The sequence below is a fragment of the Schistocerca gregaria genome, chromosome 7 (assembly GCF_023897955.1).
Source record: "Schistocerca gregaria isolate iqSchGreg1 chromosome 7, iqSchGreg1.2, whole genome shotgun sequence".
Taxonomy (NCBI): Eukaryota; Metazoa; Arthropoda; class Insecta; order Orthoptera; family Acrididae; genus Schistocerca; species Schistocerca gregaria.
In genome coordinates, this window is record NC_064926.1 from 481,967,905 (window position 1) to 481,985,635 (window position 17,731).

At 37.0% G+C, this 17,731-nt stretch overlaps 1 protein-coding gene across 3 annotated transcripts in view; it reads right to left on the reverse strand.

Annotated features, from left to right (window-relative positions):
* LOC126282166 (eye-specific diacylglycerol kinase) overlaps positions 1 to 17,731 on the reverse strand; it is a 1,350,273-nt gene that overhangs the window by 21,257 nt on the left and 1,311,285 nt on the right. For all 3 annotated transcript variants that reach the window (XM_049981691.1, XM_049981690.1, XM_049981689.1), the window contains 2 exons: positions 16,463 to 16,620; positions 110 to 273 (listed from right to left, as the gene is read on the reverse strand). In XM_049981691.1, the coding sequence (XP_049837648.1) occupies positions 110 to 273; positions 16,463 to 16,620 (322 nt within the window). The remainder of the gene's footprint in view (positions 1 to 109; positions 274 to 16,462; positions 16,621 to 17,731) is intronic.

Here is a 17,731-nt window from a genome sequence, read left to right on the forward strand (position 1 = left end):
AAACTCCAATTTCTCTAGGAAAGTAGTAGTGAATTACCCCACATTTGCACCTAATGATTACAACCACTGTTTTTATACGAAAACATGCAATTGGAGGAATGGTACCCACTCTCCAGATAGGCAGCCAGCTCTTGGTCCTCAGCCTGCTGTGCTAGCATCCTCGGTGTGTTGCCGTGGTGATCCTGGATGGTGAGGGAGGCCCCCCCAGCTACCAGCATGCAGCATATGCTGCGGCGTTTGTGGGCAGCTGCTTTGTGCAATGCTGTTTGTCCCCTGCAATAAAATAAGCCATGTTTAGCAGAAATCATACTGAGCACCAGAAGCTGTAAGTAAGGTACTTAAAAAAAATTAACAACAATAAAAAAAAATAAAAACGAAAAATCATTTTGTCATTTGCAGATGACAAGCTGAGTAAAGTACATTTCACTTGACATTGTTGATGTAGTCTTCAGTCTGAAGACTGGTTCATCCAGTGTTTCCATCTCTGCAGAACTACTGCAACCTACATCCCTTAAGACTTGCGTAAGTATTCCAGCCTTCAAATACTTATTTACCCCTACATTTCCCTCCATAAACAAACTGATGATTTCTTCACAGCTCAGGACATGTCCTATCAGTCGGTATCTTCTTTTAGTCAGGATGTGCCATAAATATCTTTTTCCTAAATTGATTCTGTGTGTCGTCTTCATTAGTTACTTGATCTACCCCCTAACCTTCAGCAGTCTTCTGTAGCAACTCATTTAAAAAGCTTGAACTCTCTTCTTTTTTAACTGTTTCTCATTCACATTGTGCTTCTGTACACTATTCTGGTGCAACCACAAATGTCAGAAAGGAGACGTGAAACGAAAGACCAGAGCAGGCTGTGAATAATCGGCGGCCAATGGTGTGCGGAACTGGACTGCACCGTGTCACGCCAAGCGCTCTCTCTGCAACAGCTGCATATAAATACAGCTCCTGCTAGCCTTGGTCGCACATGATCGGCCCGAACCTGCAACATGATTAGTGCTATGCTGTCAGACAAGTGTTTCCTTGGACTCTGTGTATAGGAAGAACTGTTCTGTTTTCACGTTGCCTCTTGTTAGTGACACTTGCTGTAGTAAAGTTAAGTATTGTCAATTTGCTTTTCTGGAAATAAAACTTCTAACGTTATTTGTTGGAAATTATTGTATGGCATTCCAAAAATGCTGCATCCTATAAGAACCCTATTAGTGACGAGTGGGCAATACCCCACTACTGGCGACAAGGATGGGATACCCCAGTTGTCACTTATAGGGTGCCAACAGGATGCAGCATTCTCGGAATGCTATATAAAATACACAGTTACATTCCAAACAAATACCTTCAGAAAGCTTTTCTAATACATGAAATTGTATTCAAAGTTACCAACATCTATTTTTTCATAAATCTTTTTCGTGTTATTGCCTCATACTTTGCTGTAAGAATAGCAAAACCCTTTCCTGTAAGAATAGCAAAACTCATCTATTACTGTTAGTGCCTCATTTCCTACTTTAATGCCCTCAGCATTGCCTGATTTAATTTGACTACATCCCTTTAGCCTTGTTCCACCTTTTTATGTACATCTTATAAACTCCACTCAACACACTATGTATTCTGTTCAGCTGCTCTTCCGAGTCCTTTACTCTCTCTGATGAAATTACAATTACATTGCCAAACATCAAAGTTTTTAATCTTCTCCCCAAGGTTTAATTCCATTCTCAGATTTTTCCTTGGATTCCTTCACTGCTTGCTCAATGTATAAGTTGAATAACACAACCTTGTCTCACTTCCATATCAACTGCTGCTTCCTTTTCATGTTCTTTGACTCACAGAACTGCACTCTGGTTTCTGCCTTTCTTTGACCTACCTTCTAACTACAGCCAGTATCACCTCATCTTCCTACATTTCTCCAGCACCCAAACTCATCTTCCCGGAAGTCCACTTCTACCAGTTTTTCCATTATTCTGCAAATAATATGCATCGTTATTGGCAACACCCCCCCATGAACCATGGACCTTGCCATTGGTGGGGAGGCTTGCGTGCTTCAACGATACAGATAGCCGTACCGTAGGTACAACCACAACGGAGGGGTATCTGTTGAGAGGCCAGACAAACGTGTGGTTCCTGAAGAGGGGCAGCAGCCTTTTCAGTAGTTGCAAGGGCAACAGTCTGGATGATTGACTGATCTGGTCTTGTAACAATAACCAAAACGGCCTTGCTGTGCTGGTACTGCGAACGGCTGAAAGCAACGGGAAACTACGGCCGTAATTTTTACCGAGGACATGCAGCTTAACTGTATGATTAAATGATGATGGAGTCCTCTTGGGTAAAATATTCCGGAGGTAAAATAGTCCCCCATTCGGATCTCCGGGCGGGGACTACTTAAGACGATGTCGTTATCAGGAAAAAGAAAACTGGCGTTCTACGGATCGCAGCGTGGAATGTCAGATCCCTTAATCGGGCAGGTAGATTAGAAAATTTAAAAAGGGGAATGGATAGGGTAAAGTTAAATATAATGGGAATTAGTGAAGTTCGGTGGCAGGAGGAACAAGATTTCTGGTCAGGTGACTACAGGGTTATAAACACAAAATCAGGTAGGGGTAATGCAGGAGTAGGTTTAATAATGAATAGGAAAACAGGAATGCGGGTAAGCTACTACAAACAGCATAGTGAACGCATTATTGTTTCCAAGATAGATACGAAGCCCACACATACTACAGTAGTACAAGTTTATATGCCAACTAGCTCTGCAGATGACGAAGAAATTGAAGAAATGTATGATGAAATAAAAGAAATTATTCAGATAGTGAAGGGAGATGAAAATTTAATAGTAATGGGTGACTGGAATTCGAGTGTAGGAAAAGGGAGAGAAGGAAATGTAGTAGGTGAATATGGACTGGGGCTAAGAAATGAAAGAGGAAGCCGTCTGGTAGAATTTTGCGCAGAGCACAACTTAATCATAGCTAACACTTGGTTTCAGAATCATGAAAGGAGGTTGTATACTTGGAAGAACCCTGGAGATACTAAAAGGTATCAGATAGATTATATAATGGTAAGACAGAGATTTAGGAACCAGGTTTTAAGTTGTAAGACATTTCCAGGGGCAGATGTGGACTCTGACCACAATCTGTTGGTTATGACCTGTAGATTAAAACTGAAGAAACTGCAAAAAGGTGGGAATTTAAGTAGATGGGACCTGGATAAACTGACAACCAGAGGTTGCACAGAGTTTCAGGGAGAGCATAAGGGAACAATTGACAGGAATGGGGGAAAGAAGTACAGTAGAAGAAGAATGGGTAGCTTTGAGGGATAAAGTAGTGAAGGCACCAGATAATCAAGTAGGTAAAAAAGGAAAGGGCTAGTAGAAATCCTTGGGTAACAAAAGAAATATTGAATTTAAATGATGAAAGGAGAAAATATAAAAATGCAGTAAATGAAGCAGGCAAAAAGGAATATAAACGTCTCAAAAATGAGATCGACAGGAAGTGCAAAATGGCTAAGTAGGGATGGCTAGAGGACAAATGTAAGGATGTAGAGGCTTATCTCACTAGGGGGTAAGATACATACTGCCTACAGGAAAATTAAAGAGACCTTTGGAGAAAAGAGGACCACTTGTATGAATATCAAGAGCTCAGATGGAAACTCAGTTCTAAGCAAAGAAGGGAAAGCAGAAAGGTGGAAGGAGTATATAGAGGGTCTATACAAGGGCGATGTACTTGAGGACAATATTACGGAAATGGAAGAGGATGTAGATGAAGATGAAATGGGAGATACGATACTGCGTGAAGAGTTTGACAGAGCACTGAAAGACCTGAGTCGAAACAAGGCCCCCGGAGTAGACAACATTCCAGTGGAACTACTGACGGCCTTGGGAGAGCCAGTCCTGACAAAACTGTACCATCTGGTGAGCAAGATGTATTAAACAGGCAAAATATCCTCAGGCTTCAAGAAGAATATAATAACTGCAATCCCAAAGAAAGCAGGTGTTGACAGATGTGAAAATTACCGAACTATCAGTTTAATAAGCCACAGCTGCAAAATACTAACACGAATTCTTTACAGATGAATGGAAAAACTTGTAGAAGCTGACCTCGGGGAAGATCAGTTTGGATTCCGTAGAAATACTGGAACACGTGAGGCAATACTGACCTTATGATTTATTCTAGAAGAAAGATTAAGGAAAGGCAAACCTACGTTTCTAGCATTTGTAGACTTAGAGAAAGCTTTTGACAATGTTGACTGGAATACTCTCTTTCAAATTCTAAAGGTGTCAGGGGTAAAATACAGGGAGCGAAAGGCTATTTACAATTTGTACAGAAAGCGGATGGCAGTTATAAGAGTCGAGGGGCATGAAAGGGAAGCAGTGGTTGGGAAGGGAGTGAGACAGAGTTGCAGCCTCTCCCCGATGTTATTCAATCTGTATATTGAGCAAGCAGTGAAGGAAACAAAAGAAAAATTCGGAGTAGGTGTTAAAATCCATGGAGAAGAAATAAAAACTTTGAGTTTTGCCGATGACATTGTAATTCTGTCAGAGGCAGCAAAGGACTTGGAAGAGCAGTTGAAGGGAATGGACAGTGTCTTGAAAGGAGGATATAAGATGAGCATCAACAAAAGCAAAACGTGAATAATGGAATGTAGGCGAATTAAGTCGGGTGATGCTGAGGGAATTAGATTAGGAAATGAGACTCTTAAAGTAGTAAAGGAGTTTTGCTATTTGGGGAGCAAACTAACTGATGATGGTCGAAGTAGAGAGGATATAAAATGTAGACTGTCAATGGCAAGGAAAGCGTTTCTGAAGAAGAGAAATTTGTAAACATCGAGTATAGATTTAAGTGTCAGGAAGTCATTTCAGAAAGTATTTGTATGGAGTGTAGCCATGTATGGAAGTGAAACATGGACGATAAATAGTTTGGACAAGAAGAGAATAGAAGCTTTTGAAATGTGATGCTACAGAAGAATGCTGAAGATTAGATGGGTAGATCACATAACTAATGAGGAAGTATTGAATAGGATTGGGGAGAAGAGAAGTTTGTTGCACAACTTGACCAGAAGAAGTGATCGGTTGGTAGGACATGTTCTGAGGCATCAAGGTATCACCAATTTAGTATTGGAAGGCAGCGTGGAGGGTAAAAATCGTAGAGGGAGACCAAGAGATGAATACACTAAGCAGATTCAGAAGGATGTAGGTTGCAGTAGGTACTGGGAGATGATGAAGCTTGCACAGGATAGAGTAGCATGGAGAGCTGCATCAAACCAGTCTCCTCAGGACTGAAGACGACAACAACAACAACAACAACAACAACAACATACATACATAAACAGTGGGGGGATTTTTAAAAACAAAAAACCATGTGTCTCTTAGTTCTTAGCCAAGAGAAGGGCTTATATTATATAGAAATACTAAAGATATGTAGAATGTAAAAGTCAGACTCATTACCTTATTACTACGTCTAAATAATGAAGTGTTAAGATTATTAATTATACAGACTAATAGTTTAATTACATTTAGCCCTTTCAATTTAAGTGAGAGATACGAAATCACACTACTGCAGCACCAATGGCAAACATCTTGTTCTCTCTCACATGTGGTTTAATAAGGGCAGTACACTTAAAACAAGGAGAGTGCCTAACATTTCCTCAGATAATATGTAAGAGGCATGGGACAATGGGTCAACTGCAAATTAGCATTTCTTCATATTGAAGTAAGAGTCATTGATACATGACATGTTATAAACAAACAATAGACAAAAACAAGACAAAAATTATACTGCATATCTGAGAGTGAGTTCTAGGAGATGGATTTATGTGCCATAGGTTAGCACTATCACACTTAATGAGAGAAAGAGAAGGTTCACTGACCAACACTTAAGCACGTGAGAGTAAGGATTCAGTTTCAAATCTCTAGTTTAGCTGCTGCTAGTGGGTAGGCTCAACAATCCTGGGTAGAGTCTACCTAAAGGGAAAATTACCTCAGGAAAGTGAATAGAAAGTAGGAAGATACTTTATTTTGGATTGTTTATTGTACCTGTCATCGATTTAAGTGTGTGAGAAAAGGATTTGGTGGACCCAATAAAAGTATGACCTATATCACATTAGGAGAGAAAGAGAATATGGGAGCAACACCATCACCACACTGATTTACAACTGTCTGGGAAGTATCTTTCTGCAGAAAAAGGTGTTGAGACAGTTCTTACAGGAATAAGGTAATTGTAAATTTTGAAGGCATTCTCCAATCTAGTAATGTAAAGCAACTTTTTGGATTTTTGCAGGCCACTGGAAGTACAAGCTTAAATGTGTGCACGACCCAGGACGGCAGTGTCAGAGTTTTGTGATTAACTAGTGTGTTAGGGGGTAAAAGTTGCAGGCACCTAACAGCATGTCACTCCTCCGACATGATGACAGGAGCATTACGAAAGAAAGTATAAAATGCCTATGTATAATCTGGGGTATATTCCAACAATAGTTTAGTGAGCATCCTGTTGAACAATAGAGAGTTACCAAACATATTAAATGTAGTGCAGAAATATAAAAAAAAGGGGTATACATTTCCACACACACTCTAGCATAGTATGGAACAGTGATGTAAATCTTAACTGCTTGTTCCAGGGGCATTTTTAAGGGCTTTTCAAAGATACGTTGTATATATAAAAGTAACTCCGGAAGGAGAGGATACAGAGGACACATTATTAACAAATGCCAGTACTTACAAAATTATTGAGTAAATTAACTTAAAGGACTAGAGTAATAAGAACCAAAGAACTGAGAATGAGATATTCTTCTAATGGCTCCACCACATGTATAAGAATAACTAAGGTGTGAAGATAAGATGGTTACGTTAGGTTAGGTTGTAAAAATAGTTGTTGTGGCGAGAGGTTTTACTGAGGAGGACAAGTAGGCTGAATGAACTTGACTCGTGAAAAGGATACTCAAAACATGACAACTATTGGTGAAGGTTAAGACAGTGTGGGAAATCCACTTGAAATTTGTAAAGACTGAAACAAAAAGGAAAGCATATGAGATTCTCAAACATAGCCATGTTTTCATTTTTTAAATGATTATGACCATGCTACGAAGAGATATCCTTGATGTCTAATTCCATTGGGAACTGTGTGTACCATGACCATATTATTGTACATATAGTTTAGATAAATGGTAGCATCAGTCATGAAAATTTAAATCCTTTATTTTAAGATCAATTTCAGTCACTGTGTGATCATCATTAGCACTAAAAATACAGAACAACCATCCGACATGAGGATCTTAACACAAATGTAGCCCTATTTATACCCACCACCAAAAAATAAAGAAACAGAAAAATGTATACAAATATAAAGATTCTCATACATAGCAAATTATTCAAACCCTGTAGGTGCAGATCATAATAGCACAACATTTACTATGAGTGGAAAATGTTGTATGATGATTAATTCGAACAGATATCTTCACTTTCATTGCATACAATAATTTCTAAATTTACAGAAGAGTCTATCTTGTAAACTTAGCAGTTAAATTTAGCAGTTGCCAATTCAATGCACAGTGAATTTGTAGCTTACACAGCCAACTAGCTAAGTTCAGTATTGCAAAACCAAGCATTGTGAGTGCCCTTATATTCTAAAGCGTACGACATGCAGACATCAAATACAACAAATACTATCAATAGAAAAACCAAAGCTTGCAGACAAAATACCTTTAAAATCACATAATGATTTTTTATCATCTTAAGTGATAGAAAAACTTTAAAAACACAGTACAGATATAATACAAACATTGAAGTTATGCCCACTGATGTAAAATACAAGATAAAATTTTATACAAATATACCTAATGTGAAAGTACATAGTAAAATCTTAAAAACAAATACAGAAAAGTTAACATATGTAACAGCCTTTATACATTTCCAAAAACATTAACCCTTTAAAAGGGGACATTACACCCTCTCTCTTATCATACTCCAAGGGTTGACCAACCTAATGACTGACATTAGCAGTATAAATTCTCAACAGGCATTTACAAACGTTAATGAAAACACATTAACAAAAATACAATAATCTCCCACATGATGTACCAGACCTGTTATACTGCCTTTTTCTTCCTGAGCAACTGACATTCAATTCCAATACTGACAAAGTGGGTGACTGTGGTAACTCAATGAATAAACAGGTATATGTCAAATATACATTGCAAGTAGGGCTCAAAAAGAAAACTAACAGCCACCATTTGCTGTTAGGAAACCTGTTTAATAACACAAATAAAATAAAATTTAAAAAATGCTGATGAAAAGGCTTGCCTAAATGCACACCAAGTTTACACTCATATTGTGAATCAGCGAGTTGCACTGTTTAAGATCCTCCATCTCTCTTCTGACCTTGTGGATGGCTTTCTTACCATGCACTAAGCAGCTTTCAGAGTGCTCCCAAAAATGGGCACTTTTCGTAACTGTCTGCTCATTAAGCAACGTGCAATTACAAGAATTCAAATTGCAAAAAATCTCCATCTCCTCAAGGAGATTGAAATACCTATCTTTTTCTCCCATATGTTGTAATTTAAACTGTGGTGTCAAGTGTGGAGGAGCAGGGCCCATATCAATCAAATGTGCTGCAAAGCCAGCTCTATCAGCTATATCCTTCCTATTAAGTGCAACATGCTCGTTATATCTGACTTTGTGTTTTCTCCCTGTCTGCCCCACATAAATAGCATTACAATCAGAAAAAAGTAATTGTAAACCCCTGGACTATCCCAAAAAATAAAATTTGTATATATTATTAATTAACAATTTATGGAGCCTATCTTCAGTTGAAAATGAGATGCACATGCCCATTTTTTTTTTTTAATAATAACAATCCTAGTATTAAAAATACCATAGTAAGGTAAAGTAATCCTCCCTCCCCCCCCCCCCCTCTCCATTACTATTCACAACTGGCACACATTCCTGTTCACTAATATTTATCTTTTAGTTACAAATATTTTTCACATAATCAGCATGAAAGACATTTTCCAATTTTGCTGTTAACAGAATGCTTAGATTACCATTATGAGAAGCCAATTTCAAAACTGAATTTCAAACCATATTTTACATAGCAAAAGTGAATATCTGCCCCGATGATTATGTGAAAAATATTTGTAACAAAAAGATAAAGACCAATGAGCAGGAATGTGTGCCATTACGAATAGTAATGGACAGAAAAAATTTGTCCACAAGGCCAGCAATGAGATGGAAGATTAGCCGGTATGGTGCTCTTATACAGTGCAACATGCTGATTTATGATATGAGCATGAATTTGGTGCGTATTTAGGCAAACCTTTTTCAGCATTTTTTTGTTATGAGGTGTTTAATAGGTTTCCTAACACCAAATGGTGGTTATTAGTTTTATTTTCATGTCCAATTTGCATGTATATTTGGAATATGCCTGTTTATTCATTGAAGTTAACAGATTTGGCAATTTTGTTGTTTTTGAAATTTAACATCAGTTGCTCACATGGAAAATGGCAGTATTACAGGTCTGGTGCATCATACAGGAGATTATTGCATTTTTGTTAATGTCTTTTTGTAATTTACAATGATAATGTCAGTAATTAGGTTGATCAAGTCTTGGAGTATGATAAGAGAGAGTGTAATGTCCCCTTGTAAAGGGTTAATGTTTTTACATTTAATCAATGTTTTTGGAAATGTGAAAAGGCTGTTACTATGTTAACTTTTCTGTATTTGTTTTTAAGAAATTACTATGTGCTTTTACGTTAGGTATATTTGTATAAAATTTTATCTTGTATTTTACATCAGCCGGCATAACTCTAATGTTTTTACTATGTTTGTACTGTGTTTTTAAAGCTTTTCTATCAATAAGATGATAAAAAAATTATCATGAGGTTTTAAAGGTATTTTGTATGTAAGCTTTCTTTTTGTTATTGATGGTATTTGTTGTATTTGATTTGTAATTTATTTGCGTGAAACATGTAATTACATGCATAGCAATTGGTAGTACAGAACAACAGTATGTTGTTGTTGTCTTCAGTCCTGAGACTGGTTTGATGCAGCTCTCCATGCTAATCTATTCTGTGCAAGCTTCATCTCCCAGTACGTACTGCAACCTACATCCTTCTGAATCTGCTTAGTGTATTCATCTCTTGGTCTCCCTCTTCGATTTTTACCCTGCACGCTGCCCTCCAATACTAAATTGGTGATCCCTTGATGCCTCAGAACATGTCCTACCAACCGATCCCTTCTTCTGGTCAAGTATACAATCTAATTTTTCCTTATAATAGGAACTTAAGAATGTAGTCCAAATTATTTGCATAATAATACTTTAGATTTTAGTTTCTACAGTAGGCTATATATAGAAGCACTCCCCAGTGAACCACAATTTTAGATGTTTTTTGTATGTCTCTCCAGTTATTAACTTCCGTTCATTTGGCAGTCCATTGAAGTATTTTGCTCCATTAATATATGGACTGTTTGCAGTTTTTTTCAGTCTTCTGTGTATCATATGGTAATTTTGTACTTGTCTAGTATTGTGATCATGAATTTCTGCATTACAACAGGTATTTTTCTTATCTTCTACAGTTAATACTATTGTTTCAAACATATACATTGAATAGACAGTCAGAATTTTAAATTCTATAAACAATTCCTTACATTATGTTCAAGCATCTTTTTTGCCTGATATTCTCAAAGCTCTTTTCTGGAGTTTAAATACTTGGTCTACATGAGTTTTGGAAGCCCCACCCCACAGTGCAGACCATATGCTAGAAATGGATGTATTAAACCAAAATACATCAGCCTCATTGTTTGGCTATTGACGTATGGAGCTATTCTTCTTCAAACATACAGGCTAAATGATAGCCTTGCACGTAAGTTGTCAATTTGTTGTGTCCATAGTAGTTTGCTATCTATGCATATACCTAGGAATTTACACTCACTGCAGATTTTCCCTACGATATTGCTATCTTGAGAATCAATACAAGTGTGCAAATCACCAGCATTTAAGGGGATTATATTTGTTTTTTGTAAGCTGACTTTTAGATTGTCATTTTCAAACTTTCCTTTGCAATATCTATAAAAAAATTTTACCTCTATGCCGAGATTAAGAGTATTATTTCCCCAACAAAGGCCTGAAGTGTCATCTGCATACATTGTAATGAAGGTATCATTTTTTACTATCTTTGGGAAGTCATTATCGTAACATATAAAGAGGAAGGGACCAATTATCGATCCCTGAGGCATACCAAATTTAATACTCCTGACCCTTGATGTATAACTTTTTAATGTTTCTCCACTATTGTGAGAGACAGAGATACACTGTCTTTTGTTTTTTAAATATGATGTGACGAGGTGCAATAATTTTCCACTTATGCTATCTCTGGTCAGTTTTGACAGAAGTACCTTATGATCAACCCTATCAAAAGCCTTTGATAGGTCTGGGAAAACTCCAGCTACTTGCATGCCTTCATCAATTTTGTCAAGAGCTATCAGCATAAATTGAAGTGTTGCAGTCATGGTGCTACAACCACTTCTGAAACCATGCTGAAAATCTCCCAGGATGTTGTGCTTATTATAATGCTCTAACATATATTTCAGAATTATTTTTTCAATTAACTTGCTAAAAACGCAAGTTAAGGCGAGTGGTCTGTAATTTTCTACTAATTGTTTATCATCTTTTTTGTAGAGAGGTTTAACAATGGCTAATTTTAGTATGTCAGGGAACACTGCTTCTTTTAAGACACTATTTATTATATGCACCAAGGGATACGCTAGATTGTTTTCGCACTGTTTAAGTAAAAATGGAGAAATTTCATCCCATCCAGCGGTTTTTTTGTTTTTACATTCTCTGATGAGCTGCAAAATATCCTTAATTTCAAGTTCATGGAGTTGATTAGCTTCAGAATTATCCTCAGCAAGACTTCCAACAGGTACTTTATCTGTGGTACAAGTCAGATTCTATGATATCTATGAAATACTAATTAAAAAATGTTACTGATCTCTTGAGGATTGGTGACCTCAATATTGTTATTAGATGTCTGTATGTTGATATTACCTTTTAGTTTTGTTTTACTGTCTCTAAATTCATTTACTATTGACCAACAGGTCTTGGAGATACAATCTGAATGTCGTATTTTCGAGTTAATCTTTTCAGCCTTCAATCTTTTGACTTGCTTGCGAAACTGGTACTTGTATTGTTTGTATTTATCCTGTGCTCATTGTTTTTGGTCTCTCTTTTTATCATATACATTTCTTCCATTTTTTCTTTCAGTTCTTTGGTAGTATTATCAAATTCCACGGGTCTTGACTGTCTTGCCTTATTCTTATTAATATTTATCTTTCTGATGGGAATAGTATTATTTAAATGATAAAATAATGTATCTAGAAAGGCATCCCATTTATTATTCACTCCTTTGGCTTGGAATACTAGATGCCAAGATTCATGATCAAGGCTCTCTCTCAGTTTGATGTGTGCGTATTGTACACTTTAGAATATAGAGGGCACTACAATACTTGTTTTTGCAATACTGAGCTTAGCTAGTTGGCAGTGTAAGCTACAAACTCACTGTACATTGAATTGACAACTGCTAAAGTTAACTGATAAGGTTACAAGATAGGCTCTTCTGTAAATTTAAAAATTATTGTATGCAGTAAAAATGAAGATACCCGTTGAAAGTAATCATCACAGTACATGTTACACCTCACAGAAAATGTTTTGTTACTATGATATGTGCCTACAAGATTTGAATAATGTGGTATGTATGAGAATCTGGCTGGCCGCGGTGGTCTAGCGGTTCAGGCGCTCAGTCCGGAACCGCGCGACTGCTACGGTTGCAGGTTCGAATCCTGCCTCGGGCATGGATGTGTGTGATGTCCTTAGGTCAGTTAGGTTTAATTAGTTCTGAGTTCTAGGATACTGATGACCACAGATGTTAAGTCCCATAGTGCTCAGAGTCATTTGAACCATTTTTTTTTTTTTTTTAGAATCTTTATATTTGTATATATTTTCTGCTACTGTATTTTTTGATGACGGTTATAAATAAAGTCACATTTGTGTCAGGATTCTCATGCCAGATGGTTGTTCTGTATTTTTAGCACTGATGATGATCATACAGTGATGGAAATTGATCTGTAAAATAAATGATTTCAATTTTTATGATCAATGCTGCCATTTATCCAAAATATATTTATGAAGAGATATGTTGCAGTCTTATTTTAGTAAGTAAGTGTTGTAAATTAAAGAATTATAACCTTTGTTTGTTGGTTATCTACTAAGTCATACTGAAAAGAAGGATTTCCAACTTTTGCTGCAGTGGGTCACTGAGATAAATCAGTGGCAACAAATTAAAATTTGTGCCGAATCTGGATGTGAACCCGGATCTCCTGCTTTCTTCAAGCAGTCACCTTAACCACTTCAGCTAACAGAGTATCTTCTCTGTCCGACCCAAATCTCCATATGCCACATACTATGGAATAATGTCCTTTGTCCCTTACTCCTCTTCACTTGCAGCCCTACTGTATTCCCATGAGTGATCAGACATTATTGTGCAGCTGCACTGAAAGATCAATATACCATCAAGTGCATGTATTATATAGCTATGGTATCTGTTCTTTCAGACATGTGTGCCCGAAAGAACAGATGCCATACTTATATAACTATATTTTAATTATTTACTACTTAAACTGTCAAAACATCCTGTGTCTAATTGGGGGGATATGAAATGTAACAGATCATTTTGGAGAATGTGGTATGCTACTTTTTCTGTATTTCCAACTGACAAAGGATGGTTGTTGCTTTTAGTAAGTGTTTTCATTAGCAGTCACGTGGCTGGGACTAAGCCACGTACTGGCAGGAAATTTTCTGTGACATGAGCAGGACTGAATATAGCACATCTGCAAGACGGGCAATGGGCAAGCAGCCAACTTCTCCTTCTAACACTTGCTGTTTAGGCAATTATTCTGTGCTACTGGAATTCCATCCAAGATATTCGCTGTGGACTCTGGAGCCTTGCAATCCATCACAATCCTGCTCATGTTACAGCAGAAGAAGAAGGCACTTTGAATTCATTATGCACTAGTTGGAATTCTTAGACTACTTTTTAGCTGGAACAAGCAGAGCTTCCTTCAAGGATGGAGTCTGAACCCTGAAGATCCTATTCGTGGTCATCCATGTGGCAGTTACAAGGCAAGCAGTATGCATTTTTCAACAACAGCGACCACAAGTCGTTTCTCAATAATAAACCTTCTTAAAATGTTGTAACGTAACCATTGCCTAAGACGCATTTCATTTTTCGTGTCATTATAATCACTCTAAATATTGTTATTTTGTAATAGTCTGTTCCATCCATTCTAGTCTTAGCTCTTTGTTGCACAGATCTAATGATATGTAAGGCAAAACACATCATATGGAGTATAATAAAATGGATTTAGTGACAAAGGTAGGAGTCTGTTACTGAACTAGACAATGAAAAACTTCATGTCCAAAGTAATGGTGTATAATATTTGTAGCCTGTTGACTATTTTTTCAACAATTTTCAAAAGCTTATGCAGACTGGTTAATTACAAGTGAAACACATCACAACTGATTTTATAGTCTAGCACTTTTCAACCATCCATCCTACCTTTGCCATATAACTTTTTTTTTTAAGATAACATAACTCTGAACACATTCTTTTTTTGTTGTTGGAAAAGATTACTAATTGTAGTACTTTATGTGAAAGATAAAATAAAATTAAACCTAGATAAGTGGACCCAATATGAGGAGAAACACCCATCAATTACATTGTGTAAGTAAATTACGAGACCGTAAGTGAAACTTTTTGATTAATATATGAGGTCAGTTCAAAAAATTCTGGAACTTTATACAGAAAATTCTGGAACTTTATCCCCAGAATTTTTCTACATTTACCTTCTATTTGTTGCACATGGTTTCCTTCAAAATACTCTCCTCCACAATTGATACACTGCTACTAATGCTGTTTCCACTTCCAGAAGCAGTTTTGGCATGCTTCTTGCTGGATCGCATGAAGCACTGTCTATGAATTTTCTTTTATCTCATCTATCATTGCAAATTTTTGTCATTTCTGTGGGGTTTTCTACTTTGGAAGTTTTCTATTTTGGAAATAAAAGAAGGCCTGCAGGGGCCAGGTCTGGAGAGTACAGAGGATGAGGCACCTCAACGATTTAATTTTTTGTGCAATAGTCATGCACAGGGAGGAATGTGTGGCTGGGTTATCGTTATGCAAGAACCACGAATTGTCTCGCCACATTTCAGGCCATTTTGCTCTCACATTTTCTCGCAGGCATCGCAACACATCCCGATAGTGCCATCAATTAACAGTTTGTCCCCGAGGCATTAATTCATGATGACCTAATCCTTCAAAGTCAAAGAAAACTATCAGCATAGCTTTCACATTTGACTTGATCTGACGAGCTTTTATTGGTCTTGGAGAACCTGGCTCGACTCATTGTGAAGACTGAACCTAAGTCTCAATGTCATAATCACAGACCTATATCTCATCACCAGTTATGATTCTCCTAAGCAACATCTCATTCCAATTTGCAGGGTCCAAAAGCTCTACAATGACTGCGAAGCGAAGGTCTTTCTGGTCTTGACTCGTGCGCCATGGAATGAACTTGGTGGCAACACGATGCACTCCAAAATACTGTGTCAGGATTTCATGGCATAATCCAACTGAAATATTACATTCCTCTGCAATCTCTGTCAGTCAGTCTTGATTGGCATGCACAATTTCATTGCCATTCCTAACATGAGCATAATCGTTAGACGTCAAAGGGCTTCCTGAATGAGGATCCTCTTTCGTTTCCATCCAGCCATTTTTAAACCATATGAACCATTTGTAACACCAAGAACGGCTTAAGCACTCATCACCGTAGGCTTCCTACATCACTTGGTGTCTCTCTCTAAAAGCTTTCTTGAGTCTCACACAAAATATAATGCAGACACATTTCTCCTCTAGCTCTGTCATCTAGAAATTTGCAAACTGTGTGACAACATTCTACCCAACACAGAACTGAATTTGTTCAAACCATTGGCACGAAATTATGAATGTTCTAGAATTTTTTGAACACACTCTGTGTTACCATTCATCAAACAGATGAAGTCACAGTTGCCACTTGTGCTTTGTAACTAAAATGTTATAATCAAATTAAAGGGTACAAACTGCTTGAGTTCTCAATGGCGTTAAGTAGTAAATGCAGTAGGAATTATTATTATTATTATTATTATTATTATTATTATTATTATTATTATTGTTGTTGTTGTTGTTGTTTTTGTTGTTATAAACAATGTAATATACCAAAGTAGAGTTTCCATTGCTTTGTTATTATTATTATTATTATTATTATTATTATTATTGTATTCCTTTTCTTGCAGAACTTTTTTCATAGCACCTGTAAGCGAATTTATCAATGATTTTACAACAGTTTATTTGTCCTGCTTGTTTTTATATACATACGGAAATTACTCACTTGTCATTGTCTGCCATGTTGAGTATTGATGCTGGAGCACATGCAATCAGGTACTTCACAATATCCTTGTGGCCATACCTAGAACCATAATGTAGTGCCGTCTGTCCATTAGAATCAATGGACAGCAAAGAATATCCCTGGGAGTGCAGGTTTTTGAGCTGTAAATGAATCAAAAGATTACTTTGTTAAGTCTGAGGAAATGTAAGAGAGTGTGTATAGTCTGTGACTTTTTGCTGTACTGATCTATTCCATTGTGTTTTACAATACATTTTCTTCAATATGATGATGATGATGATAATGAAACAACAAAAAGCATGTAAATCTGTGTTTCTGGACTCTTCTATTTCATAAAAGAAAACTACTAGTAATTAGCTATAATATTCAGTGTAGATAGCATTAAAAATCTGGATTTACATCTACAACAATACTCCCCCGTTCCCCAATAACACTTTTGGCAAAGGATATATAGCGCACCTCTTTCCTCCTATCCCATTCACAAACAGAGCATGAGGAGCATGGCTGTCAGTACATCTTTCTCAAATGTTTATCATAGTGCCATTAAACGAAATTTATAGGTGGTAAAAAGTAATATGTTTCTTGATTCTCGTTGGAATATGTACTTTTGTAATTTTAACAGTGGGCCTTTCCATGACAGACTCTTCTCCTCTACACTCTCCCCACAGAAAGTTTTGAGCATTTTTGTGGCAGACCGATACTGACTAGGAAGATTCCTGGAAGAGCTGTATCTCTCTTTGACCCAATTTTTAAGGAAATAACTGACAAACACCACTAGTGTTGTGAGATGAATGTTTCACTAAATACCCATTTCTGTATTCTTACAACTGGTCTGTTAGGCAACTGCCTTTGCCCTTACCAGATTTATAGGATGATTCCAACTTAAATCACTCCGCAAGTACACCCAAATAATTGACAGTGGTTGAGTGAGTGATTTCTTAATGACGGTGTAATTGAAAAGAAATGTGAACATACAACTTTCTCCAGCAGCAACCAGCAAGTTCGAAACAGTAATCTTGCTCAGAAAATTTCTCTCCATATCTTCACAACATACAGTTCCAAGACAAAACATTGTAATCACTTGCTTAATAGCATGTCAGACCCTTTTGAAACACAATATAGCAGCAATGCTGCAATGCATGGATTCTACAAGACCTTGGTAGGCTTCCAGAGGCGAATGAAATCACTTTTGTCTATGGTGAAGATAAGCTACCTTTGCACTGCACATTGAGCATTTACAGCTCTCGACAGGGG